General features: G+C 30.5%; 1 protein-coding gene across 1 annotated transcript; it reads right to left on the reverse strand.

Moving 5' to 3' along the window:
* Nucleotides 1-1,495: 1,495 nt before the first annotated feature.
* Nucleotides 1,496-2,682, reverse strand: LOC107921438 (CENP-B homolog protein 2-like). The gene is made up of 3 exons (XM_016851290.1): nucleotides 2,469-2,682; nucleotides 2,170-2,366; nucleotides 1,496-2,041 (listed from the first exon to the last, which is right to left on the reverse strand). The coding sequence occupies exons 1-3, from the start codon at nucleotides 2,680-2,682 to the stop codon at nucleotides 1,496-1,498; spliced, it is 957 nt and encodes a 318-aa protein (XP_016706779.1).
* Between the last annotated feature and the right edge of the window lie 11,609 nt (nucleotides 2,683-14,291).

The raw sequence follows: 14,291 nt of genomic DNA on the forward strand, positions 1-14,291 counted from the left end.
TTTTCAATTTGTTGATTACCTCTTTTATAAATGATTTATTCTCTGTATTTGTTATTACATCTTAAAAAACCCTTAAATCCATAGAATTTCTTTTCCTTTTTATTAGATTCACTTTTGTCGGTTCATTCATCCAAGTTTTATTTATGCTTTTGTTTTTATTCATGTGCATGACTTTCGTTTTTTATGTATTTCTTTTACTTATTCATTTTCAATTTTTGAATTGTAGTAGAGATGTAAATTCAACTTCTCAAATCTTTATTCATAGGAATTTTGTTAATGGAGTATTTTTATCTCACATTATATAAAAAAACGAAGATCGTGAATATTTTACTTTCTAAATAGAAATTGTAGAAGAATTTTTTAAGACTATAAAGACGAAGAAAATGTAATTTTCTAACACAAACATCAACGTTAATGATTTCATGGTTGAATCTCAAAATTATTGTTATTCTCGAATTTCAATTTGATTTTTTATTGATTAATTATTGTTTTTAGTTTCTTAGTCAAAAAGTGAATTTTTAATATTAATTTTATGTATATAACATATAATATATAAATCTAATTCTTTTTGGAGTCATTAAAAATTAATAGGGATATTGTCGTTATTTTAATTTAACTTTTTCTGAAAGATGTGTAGATAAAATTCGTAATTACCATTTAATCATAATATTTATTTCTCAAAAAAATTCTCTCTCAGTAACATCAATTTGGAAGTGACTGTTTTCATCTACGAAAGATTGGTAGTAGAGTCTGAAATATCATGGTTGAACCATCAACTTTTCCTATTCTAAATTGACCAAAGCAATAAAAAGATCCAATTGTTTTCACGAGAATGTCGGAAGGAATTTGTATCAAATGTCCATAATTCCAAGATTGGTGGCTCACAATCGTCATTGCAGTCATATTATCTACTTATTCTGGAATTGTTTTGGTCTTGGAATAGCCTACATGTACATACAACATCTTTCGATCAATTTTTCTATAGTCAACAAAGTTCAAAAGAAATAATATTATAATTTATGTTTGTCTTGGGCATCTTAAGAGAAATCTTACTATGTAGATAATTTCGCATAACTTGATTTGGTTTCATGCTTTGGCATGAATTTTACATAAATCTAAATGCCTTTTTTTTTTCTCATGTATTTTTCTCCCAAATTTTTTTTACATGCTATTAGGAATGACATTCTCTCTCTCTATATCTTTTTTTTTCTCAAAATCAATTTGGAAAGAAAATTAAGAATACAATAAAATCTTGATAAATGAAATATTCAATAAATTAATAATTTTGGTTAAATAATAATTTTTTTCGGTCCCAACTTGGGCCAAGGGGATAATAAAATAATAATCTTGCTAAATGCATAAGATAATAATTTTTGGAAAAATCCTTAAGGGCCTAAAGGAAATATAAAATAATAATTCATTAAATATACTGAAAATTTTATATACAATACATAAAACTAAAGTGCTTTCTAGACAACTTTTATTTTTTTCAATTTTATTCTTTGCTAAAATATGCATCTATAGTTAACTGCTTCTTCTTTGCATGTGAATCAAATACAATTTCATCTTTAACTTTTAAAATGCCATAAACCAAATCTGGTATATTCTTCTCGTGTTGGATTAAATAACTCTTCAAGCTATCCACAGCTAGAAAAGTCTCTTTTGGAGAAACATATGGTAAAACACTATTGCCATTTGGATCTTGCTCGTCATTAGCTGGCACATCTATTACTCCTTGAATAATTTCTTCATCCGTAGGTGACTCCATCAAAGATTCATTTTCACTTTGATAATTCAAAATCTGCTCAACATCCATGACATTTCTATAGTGTAAATCAGAAATTACTTCTTTTAATTTATGAATGCCTTCAACATCACTAATTTCTTGTTCGAGAGGCATATCCTCCTTGGATCGAATTTTGCATTGTCGGAAACAATTTGCAATAGTTTTAGGCTTCACATCAATATTCCAAGCAACATTAATAAAATGGATTGCATTCAATACATTAATCTTTTCAAGATTTATTTCTCTTCCAAGATTCTAAAATAAAAGCAACACCGATAATAAATCTTAACTGCTCTAATAATTCCAACATCACATGGTTGAATTTTTTATGTTGAATTTGAAGGCAAAAAGAATAATTCAATGTTTCTCAAGTCTTCAATAACCTTGGGATGAGCTGGACAATTGTCTACTATAAGCAACACCTTTCTACCAGTCATTCTAGCATCAAACCAGCGAACAAAATCTTGAAAAAGTAATCCAGTCATCCATGCTTTTTTGTTGGCTCGATAATGACAATTAAGATTGTCAATAAAGCATATAGGATTAGCAAACTTACCAATAATCCAAAGAGGCACTTTATCTGAACCATCCCCATTGCAACAAAACTACAACAGTAAGTCATTCCTTGACCTTTGTTTGTCCTTCTAATGCTTTGTAGCCAGTGAATGATCTGCTTGCAAACAATAAGATAAGCCTGTTTTATCCATATTATAGATATCCTTCCAATCAAAATTTTCCAATTTAGCTCTTATTTGAGGTAAAGCATCTTTAATATTCTCCATAACAATTGAACCACTTTCACCAAATCTTCTATAAGACTTAATCTCATGTCTTTCCTTGAACCGTTTTAACCAACCAATTGAGAAGTTAAATTCAGAATTTGCATCACCATACATTTTCTGTAGAAACTCTTTTGCTATAGTTTGAATCATTTCTCTAGTCATATACTTTCTCTTGGTATTGGAGAAACCACTCATACAATACCTTCTCTAATTCGGGATATTTGGCTGATTTGTGCCTTTTAACATTGCTATTCTTTATTTCTTTTGACAAATATTCAGATGAACTTTTAAGAGTATTTGATATTGTTGGTTGGCTAACAGAGAGATCAAATGTTTATTGAACCCACTGTTGCAAATTTTTTAACTTGAAAAGGGATGCTCATTTTTGTAATCACATAATGTTTTTCTCATCTCATCTGCCAATGTAGACTTTTTTACACCTTTCAAATGGGAAGCCATGGAGGAAAAGATTATATGAATTATAATATTTTGATACGTACATGTGTTTGTTTATAATAAAATTTTTAATCTATCCAATGAATATATATGTACTGGATTTTGAAACCATTTAACTCTTTTTTCTTTTTGGTTACATGAACCAAACTTTTTTCCTTTTGGTTACATGAACCAATTAATTAACTCCTTTTTTTTGTTACATGAACTAATTAACTTTGATTCATTACAACTACATGCATATTGGATTTTGATAAAAAAAACATGCATAAAGTATGAAATATTCTCTAAATTAATAAAATATTCATTTATCAATAAACTAATAACCTCGATAAAATAATAATTCCTTCGGCTACTAAGGATATTATTTTATAGAGATTTTATTGTATATGCTTCATTTTGCCAATTTTTAAAATTATAATTTATACTTTTGGAATTCATTTTCTATTTTTAATATAATCTTTTAACAATATTTTTTATTTCTAGATCTATGGTTGTTTTGAATTTTATTTTACTTATTTTATATTATTCTGCATAAATCTCGTATATTGATAAATAATTTTAGATTTATAATGAATTAAATTAATAGAAATTTAGTTTGATTTATTAGTTACGATTGATTGTTTCTACAATGTGAATAAGATAATTTTTTAGAGATATGACCAAGTCCCAGTGTGCATGTGTCGAGGCATGAAATCAACACAAATACAATAAAAAATATAGCGGTTATCTGCAAGTGTAACAAGCCAATTGTAATATTTTCGTGTTATAACAGAACACAAAGTATTCCAAGGATCGAACCCAAGAGAGTTTGAGTGGTAAAGTGATCAACAATGAAAATGCATGCAAACAAAAAGTCTAGCTAGCTACTCACAAAGTATTATAGTACAACAAATCATTATCAATGGTTAATTACACTATCTAGTACCTAGAAGGACTAAATTGTAAAATAACCAAAAATGCACAAAAATCAATTCATAAAGCTAAAGTGGCCAATTGACGTCCATTTTTAAATTAATTCTTGGAATAGGGATCTAAAGGGTTCAAAATCCTAATTGGTTAAATTTTACTTTTTGGTCACCATTTTACCACGCCTCTAACCTGTCTCCGTCGCTAGATTATGGTTACAGAGCATTACTATTCAACCAGAAATCGTTTAACATCATAACATAAAATAAATTAAGTTTATTGTGAACTAACCATTCACATACATTTTGTCCTTAAATCGAGCCTTCGAGGCCCTAAAAATAGCTTAAAAGCAATTCGGGACTAATTCAGAACAAAACAAAAGTTTTAAAAAAAGGATACAAAAATGTGAAAACAAGGGTCACACGATTGTGTGACATAGCTGAGGTCGTGCAACATTCGAACAAGGGACACACGACTGTGTCCCAACCCGTGTCCTCACCCGTGTAACTCTCTGAGTTGCCCTACACGCCCGTATGGCAGGCCGTGCAACTCTCTCAATTGCCACACACGCACGTGTGCCAGGCCATGTGATAGGCCGTGTAATTCACCGACTTGAAACACTAAAAAACTTTCAAATGACACACGGTCATGTTACTAGGCCGAGTGTGTCACACGGCTATTGGATAGCCCGTGTCCCAGGTCATGTGAACCCAAAAATTTACCTAAAATCAAGCTATTTCAAGTCCAATTTATACCTAAACATTCAAAACATTTAGGCACACGTTCAAGGGATTCAAACACCATCCAAACACACATAAACATACCATTTCAAACATCCTGAATCACCTAACCAATATGCCATTCAAAGGCACCACAATTGTATCAAAACATCAATTACCAAAACATGCTAACATTGTCATCTTCCAAACATACCATCCTAGATCCTAATCTGCCAAGTAACATCACATATGTTCATTTGCATGTCACCACAAATATACCAACCAAAAACCTTATTTACAAGCATTTGAAAGTTACCAAAATGACATGATTTGGTGAGATATTAAGTTTCACCAAACCAAACATAAACTTCAAAGCATATACATACCAAATCACCATTAACACATTCACAAAATACCATCACAAAGCATCCTATACATGCCATTATTAACCTTGACCAAAATATTCAAAAACTACCGAAATGGTTGTTGGATAGCATGATAGGTCTTTGACAAGCTTCCAACCGATCGGGCTTCTGATAATCTATAAAACAAAGGAAAACAACTACGTAAGCAACTTGTGCTTACTAAGCTCATATAAACTTAAACATAACTTACCACCTCAATAACACAATTCAATGATTGAGCATAAACCATTACCAATGCCATGACTTAGTATAAGCCTATTCAAGCATCATTAAGCTCACATGTTAATAGATTCATCAACAACACATATAAGCTCATTTATATCATAAGTAGATTTCATAAGATACATTACATATGCATCAACCTTTTCATAAAGTCATGAAAATTTCCATTAACTTACTTACCGTTCCATTCATTTTCTTACCCGTTGAACCATCTAGAAATATATCGGATACTCGAGATAGCTCACACATTGTGTGCATTTACATATAACTGTAACCTTTTCTTTACATCAATGCTCACACAAGTTGTGGGTCAGAATGTAAGCTACACGATGCTACTCACACGAGCTATGGAGAATCCAAAAAAAATGCAAGACCTTAGCCATCAGTAGGACATTCAAGACTAGCACCCGAAACATGAAATCCCTAATGACATGTCATTTGTATTCTAAGAATTCTTAAGGTTAAACTGGGACTCGTTATCCTTCAATTCATCATAACATGGATACATTATATATATAGATTCATTTATTTTAAAACAACATACTAAACATTAAATTTAGCTAACATTAAAACGATCATAGTTCATATGAACTTACCTTTGATAACTAGGGTGTAGAAATATAATTCGAACTAATCCGAAGCTTTAGCTTTTCGTTGATTTAAGTTTGATTGTGGTTTATCTTGATCTAAATAAATAATTTCATTCAATTAAGTATTTCTAGAATTCAATTTAATTTATAATTCATATTTAAGCAAAATTATAAAATTGCCCCTAATACTTTGACTTTTCACAATTTAGTCCTTAAGCTCATAACTTGAAATCTAATTATTTTAACCTAAATCCAACTTAACCAAAGTTACAAGGCACGTTGAAAAAAATCCATTATTACCAATATTTCACAATAAAACCCATGAATTTATACTTTGAACAATTTAACCCTAAATGTAATTTCACAAAAAAATCACTTAACAAAACATGTTTATTTTACAATAAGAATTCGTAATCTATCAACAAACATAAAAAATCATTCAAAAAAATCCATGGAAAGTGCCTTAACCTTTAAAATTTTTGCAAATTAACCCCCGAGCTAGCTAGATTAAGCTAAAACGAACTCAAAAACATAAAAATATAAAAGACGGGGCTTGTATTCACTTACAAGCATCAAAGGAACTTGGAAGAGCCTAACTTTCTTCTCTACTGGTGGGAAACAATTTTGGCATGAAAAGAACAAGAATATGATATCTTTTTACCTTTTAATTACTTAACATTTTAACTTAATTATCAATTTACCAAATTAACCTTTTAAAACTATTAAAATTTCATTAAAACCTTGTCTATAACTATCCACTAACTTATAAATGGTATATTTACCATTCAAGTCCTTTATTTTAAGATTTCATGACTATTGAACCTTTTTAACTAATAGAACCCAATTTTTACACTTTTTACGATTTAGTCCTATTTACTTAATTAACGAAATAAATATCAAAATTTCTTAACGAAACTTTAATACGAATTTAATATAATCCCATAGAAATTAAATAAATAATAAAATAATAGTTTACTCATCAGAAATGTGGTCTCGAAACACTATTTTTGACATCACTGAAAACGGGCTATTATAAGGCGATTTAGTCTGGTTTATCTGTAAAACCCCTTACCCGACCCAATCGTCGGGTCAGAGCAACAGAGTGTCACATTTTTTTCCGAAGCAACTACTAATAATTTCAATGTAAAAACGTCATTTCACTTCATCAATCATACAATCAATCAATACTACAACATAGAATCATATGAACATTCTTTCTCGGGTCTTATATGAGCATACGAATGCTTAAAAGTCATTTTGAGATCAAATAAGGAATTTTTGCAACATTCTTAAAATTTCAAATAAAATATTTTATAAATAAATTTTTAAAATATTCAGTCATATTATAAACACCTAGATATTATGATACACAACCAAATCCGAGTCTTAATCGAGTTTACGTGAGCTCTAAAGTTGACCTGAGGACAAACAATGATCAAACCGCAACATTTTCAAAAGTTAAGAACATTTATGAAAAATAGGGAACACACAACTGTGTTCCTAGTCTGTGTAACAATCGAAAGCTGTGTAGCCCTAAATCTTTCTTTTTACCAAAAAGCATATGGCCGTGCCACCAACCTGTGTCAATCACACAACCATGTGGCACTTTGAAAATAGGCAACTTTGATCCTTGTTCAAGCCAGCCATACCAACAAAGGATTTCAAGCCATATCACTATACAAGTAAACCAAAATAATTCCTAAGCACATGTCACAGTATTATCAAAATACTACCGAACCAATACTGGGATAGTGTGACCTTCGAACGATTCACTTGACGTGTTCTACAAGTTGACAATCTACAGGAAAATGGAAAATAAATGAGGTAAGCATATACAATGCTTAGCAAGTTCACAGGTATTAAACCAAGTAACTTACCTAAGTTTATAATTATACACTACATGCCACTTAGCTTAGTAAAGTTTGCCTATCATGTCAAATAAAATATAAAAAAGGTGAGTTCAACATTTATCATACCATATAGTAACTTAATCATATAACATTTCAATTCACTTATTTAACATTTTAATTACCTTTTACAAAACAAATAATCATTTAATCAATTCACTATCTTAATCATATCATACAATCCATTTATCCGCAATACATCTCATTTCAAATTAATGGCAAACATTATTTTCATTTCATAATTTTAATTCTCAATCCATTTCATATTAAACCATATAGACTTCATTATCATATCATATCAATTCATCTTTATACCAAATATACATCAAATGTCAATTTAATATCAATTACTACTTCATTTCATAATACGAATTCTGAAACACATTCAACAATTTGTCATGTTTCCATATTGGCCCTTTGGGCTGGTATACGATTCACAATATGTTTATGTATCATCCAATCATCATATAAAATAAATGTGAATATAATTTATTCCATTTACATAAATGTCCCTTTTAACTTGACTCGGATTCGGACGGATACACAAATTCAACCAATCACGCCAATTTGACATCTAGCGTCTATCAGATAAATTTGAAATAGTATGTTGCACCCAACGCTAGTCTGTAAAATCGATAACTAGATGTGCCCAACACTCCCCGACATGTAGTCATATAACCCTGAACTCTTCTTATGCTATGACATGCCAACTATATTTGACTTTGCCCAAACATATAATAGGGTAACAATTTCTCAATTTCATTACATAATTTCATCAACCAATAATCAATTCTCAAATATGATACCATATCACATAACAATATTGATTCAATTTACATTTGTAACATTATATTATATTTTCACATATATTCAATTCGGTCCTTATCACTATCAACCGGTCTAAATCGAATCAATTCAACTAATTTCATCAAATAATCACTTTATCACATAACATATCCTATTTCAGTTCAATTTAAAGTCAATTCTATAATTATTTCAATTGTCAATTCATCGTATTCAATTTAAACCTCTATCTCACCTTTGTGTATTGAATCGTAAACAATCAAAATTTCAGTTAAACATATTTAAAATTATAATATAAATGCATAACAACTTGACAAAAACATATCGTATAAATTTACCTGGACAAACAAATAACCATCAATTCTTTAAGGTCTAATCAATAATTTACCTTTTTTCCATGATTACTTTTGATTTGGTCCAATTCCCGATCTATACAATTATTCAATTCAATTTATCAATTTCAACCCTCTTATATCACCCAATTATAAACATATATCAGATCAATTTCATTATTCATATGCCCTTAAAGTTTTGAATTTTATTCAATTTAGTCCCTAAAACCGAACATATATATCTTCCAAATTTGAACTCCAAATTTTAAACCCACTTCCAATATGTCCATATATAACCTCCTATTATCACAAATTTACAAAAAAATTATACTAATTTCAAGATATTCATAATTTAGTTCCTAAACTCAAAACTAACAATTAGTTTCACAATTTAATCATTTTTCCATTCCTAGGTTTTTTAAACCACCATTTTAACAACCAAAAGCATCAAAAAATATCTCTAATGGTAACATTTAAAATCTTTAACAGTTTTAAAAACAGAGGTACGAGTTAGCTAAATTAAGCTGCAACGATTTCAAAAATATAAAATTTACGAAAAAGGATGATCGGAGGACTTACATGCAAAAGAAAATAAATGGTTGAACCCTTGGTCTTCTTTAATGGTGAATTCGGGTTGGAGAATAAGAAGAAAGATGAAAATAATGACTTAATGCTTGCTTATTTATTAAACATACCATTTTTATTTAATATAATATTAACATATAAAATAAGAAAATCGTCGGACATATTAATATGGTATAATTACCATATAAGTCCTCCTACTTTTATCATCTAAGCCATTTAATTAAAAGAAATCAATAATGATTAACTTTTGTGGTTTTTACGATTTAGTATTATTACCTTAATTAACCAACCAAACATAAAAAATACCGGAATAAACTTCAATTCACCAATATAATAACTATATAAATATTCAATAATATAATTTACGGGCTTGTTTTATGAAAATGAGGTCCATATACCTCATTTTCTAAAACCATTGACTTTCGGTACGAACCACTTGTACCTTGACTAACTGACCAAATAATAAAATCTATAAAATAGAAATTCACAATAACATGATATTTAACTTTTAAATATTAAATAATAATATTTACAAGCTCACTCGTCAGAATTGTGGTCTCGAAACCATTATTTTCGATACCATTAAAAAATAAATTGTTACATAATCTCTCGAACTCACCAAGCTAAATCGGGACAATTAAATTGGTCTTTAATAGGTTCTCCTCTCGATCTCACCTATCTAATTGTTCACCTAGAGTCATCAATTCTAGGTTTTGAAATTTATTCGATTTAGTCTAATTTTTACGATTTAGTCCATGATCCAAAAACTAAACATGCAATAGTTCCATCAATCAACCACCATAAAATTTAATTACTATCCATCATCAACATAACAACATCAAACAAATACATGCTGAAATGATTCATTAAAGAAAGCATAAAAGCAAGGTTAGAAAATCTTAGAGACTCTTGATGGGTTCTTTGGAGGAGATGACAGTAATAACAATGAAGAAGAAAGTACAAATAATGTTAGGATTTTTACATTTTTGAGAGTTAACAAAGCTAAAATATATTAAAGGGTTCAAACAGAAATCAAAATACAAAGTAGAGTTTGTGTATCTAAGTGCAAAGAAAAGAAAAGAAAAGCTAGAATAAAAACTGATAAAACTAACAACTACAACCACTAAGGTTAGAAAAGTAAATAATTAAAACCTAAAAATGGTAGAGAGAATAACTACTAAACTAAAAAGATGATAAAAATGTGGCTCAAGTTTGATAGCCAAAACATTTTTAATATGGACAAAATTTCAACCCTAAGATTAACAAAAACACCCTTGGAGTGTATAGGTTGACTTGGGTTTGTGTTGGACAAAAGACTAGCTCTGTAATATTTTTTACCCCGTTGGCATCAATGTCATGACATATAGACTTCAATGTCACGACACCGTCAACAGTGGCACACTCTTGGCTCTGGGGGTTCTCGATGTTGCGACATTGACTGGCTGGTGATGCGATATCCTCAATAGTAAGGTGAGCAAAACTTGATTTGACTCGAAAAAATTGAAAATAAATTCGAATCTTTAGTTAATCGAATCAAGTTATTTGAATTGTTAGAATCAACTCAAATAGGTAATTCGAGTTTTAAATTCGAATCGAGTTGAATTTTACAATTCGAATAATAAATTGGTGTAAATACCTTTTTGGTCCCTGTCAAGTTTAAAAATGAGCAAATTGGTCTCTCTCTTAACAAAAATTAAAAAATAATTTTAAAAAATTCAAAATAATTTTTAAAATTTAAAATATTTATAAAAATCCCAAAATTTATATTTTTTAAAAAAATTATAAAAATTTCAAAAAAATTCTAAAAAATATATAAAAAAGTTAAAAAAGTTAAAAAAGTTAAAAAAGTTCTAGAATAATAATTTTGAGGACCTAATAAGTAAATTAATGATTCAAGTTTATCATACTAAAGCATATATTTATTATTTTGCTTTGAAAAAGTTCTCGAATATATATGATTTCAAATTTATGTGCTCTAACATGGAATTAGTTATACTAACAAGATTTTAATTTGACATGTTTAATTTTTTAATTTAATTCGAACAATTTCACTTGATTCGATTCGATTCGATTCGACTTGAATTTCATTTCACTCGATTCGATTTGAAAAAATTTCAAATCAAGTTAGAATGATAAAATAGGACTTGTCAACTCAGTTAAAATGAAATTTTTTCACTCGATTCGATTGAACGCTCACCCCTAGTCGGCAGTGACCATGACTTCTTCACTTCGACAACCATCAGTGATATTGCAACCGTGGAGGCTTAGGGTCACAACTTTGGGCTCAATTTTGTGACTCTCTGTAATGCCCCAATTTTCGAGAATTCTGTGAATGTTGGCAAAATTTCATGCTTTAATTTTGTCATTTGTGAGTGAAATTATGAAATAGGACCTATGTGAAAATGTTTGAAAATGCTATAGGCTAAATTGAAGTGACCAAATAAATAGGAGTGCAAAATAGGAGGATTTGCATGACAAACCTCCCATTTTACATGAAGTGGCCAGCCATCATGTTGTTGTAGACAAAATGTGCACTTGATATCCATAATTTATGGTACAAATTGATACAAATTGATAATAGGTTAGGTAAATGTTCCATGATAATAGGTTAGGTAAATGTTCCATGATAATGGGTTAGGTAAATGTTTCATGATAATGGGTTAGGTAAATGTTTCATGATAAGAATTTCATGTCTTTTGTATTAAAGAATTAAATGGATGAAATATGAAGTTTTATTAAAAGAAAAAGGGGTGAAAAGAACAAAGTTTTGTCCATCTTTGTTCATCATAGCTGAAAGTTAGAGAAGAGAAAGGAGAGGAGAAAGCTCTTGAGTATTCGGTCATTAGGAGGAGGAAAATTGAAGGTAAGTTCTTGGTACCTTGCTTCTATTTTGAGGTTCATGAGTTTTTCTTGATTCTACCTTAACTCTTGAAGTATATTTTGATTTTTAGTTGTGTTGTGAGCATTTGGTCATGAATTAAAATGAAGGAAATGGTTGTTGTTTCATGTTCTTTTGATGAAAAATGAAAGATATGTGAAGTTGAGCCAAACAAATGAGCATGCATGTGCCTTAGATGCTAAAGGGAAAAATCAGCTAACATGTTGTGCTTTAAAATGATGAAATAGAGATTATGCTTAAGTAAAAATCATAGATATGTGATGATTGATTGGTGATATACATGTTTAAATAACATGCAAGCAAGATAGGTGTATGAAAGAGTGATTTGGTAATAAATCTGCTTGGGACAGCAGCAGTAACGTGACTTTGGAAAATCACCATAAATTGTGGGAGAAGAATTAGAAGCTGAATAAATTATGTAATTAAAGCTTATTGAGTCTAGTTTCCAATGAAATAAACAAGAACATATTTTGAATTCTGTACAATGAGAAATTTGATTCGTAATGAAGGGTGGTCAGATTAGTGAAACAGTGAAACATGGGAAACTTTGAGAAAAATCTAGTATTGATTGGCCAAACCAAAAATTCTTAAAATTTTATGGATAGAAGATATATGAGTCTATTTTCAGGAAAAATTAACGGAACTTGATTGGAGTTTCGTAGCTCCAGTTATAAATGATTTAGTGACTGTTGCTCAGGAAGACAGCTTGCAGTGAAATTATGATTATATGGTAAACATTGACAAAAATTTGTTAATGAGTTGCTTATTGTTTTCTTATAAGCTTACTATGATCTGTAGGTGTGGTTGGCCGAATATTGTAAGGGGTTAATACGTAGTTTGTATTTGAATAGTTAGATTAACGTGTTAGTAATCCAATTGTAGTCGGTTCGTGTGTGGATCTCGTCAGCATATCGTCGCAAACAAGTGTGTAACTAACACCCTCTTTCTTAGTCTGGATCGGCAAAAGTTGAAAAGCCGAAATGCCGAAAATCGGTATTTTGTAGATTTGCGAGTGTGCGAATTCTCGTAAGGTAAATCGATTAATGTTTTTGGTAAGCTGCAAAATTTGGACTGTAAAGTGCATGATTTCTGTGCCCTCGATATTTTTGGGCTTAATGGGCCAAAAATGGAATGATGGGCCAACGGGCCCAATTCGGTAAGAACCCTCGGTACGTGATTCTGTAGTACGTGAAAGGTAGGAATATGCATGAAAAACCCTAAAATAGATAAATTGCTGAAATACCTTTAAAAATGGAAAATTTACAGTTTTACCCCTAGTAGATAAATTACCGAAACACCCCTAGGGTTAAATTGACCTAAATGCATGTTTGACTGTTGTTATTTACTGTATGCCATGTTGTTATTATCTGATGCATGGGATTGGGATATTGACGGAGGAAGTACTGAAAGTGGCTTGTCCATGTACTGGAGGCTTTGCCTCAATTTACTGTTAACTGAGCAGCAAGGCTGCAACTGTGGAGTGTTGGGCTGGGTGGGTTGAGCTATTCCCCACATGGAGTGTATGGCTGGTACGGGTGGAGTGTAGTGGTTGGTGGGTTGAGTAGTCTCCCCAAATGGGCTTGCATATGTTTATTGATGTTACATGTATTTTGAAATGGGCCTATGAGCCATACTGTTATCTGAATAAGGGGCTAAGGCCCAGTTTATTGTAATCTGAAAAGGGCTCTGGCCCAGTATCACTGTTACTTGAATGGGCTTAGGCCCAATAGGCTTGAGCTGACTTGGGCTTTGAATGGGTTTTCCTTACACACTGAGTTTCCCCAAACTCACCAATTTTATTTTCATCCACGCAGGAAATCCCCAACCATAGTGGGCTTGGAGCTATGAGGGAATTCGGAGTGGCCACCCATTCTGAAA

Source organism: Gossypium hirsutum, chromosome A12, assembly GCF_007990345.1.
Source record: "Gossypium hirsutum isolate 1008001.06 chromosome A12, Gossypium_hirsutum_v2.1, whole genome shotgun sequence".
Lineage (NCBI taxonomy): Eukaryota > Viridiplantae > Streptophyta > Magnoliopsida > Malvales > Malvaceae > Gossypium > Gossypium hirsutum.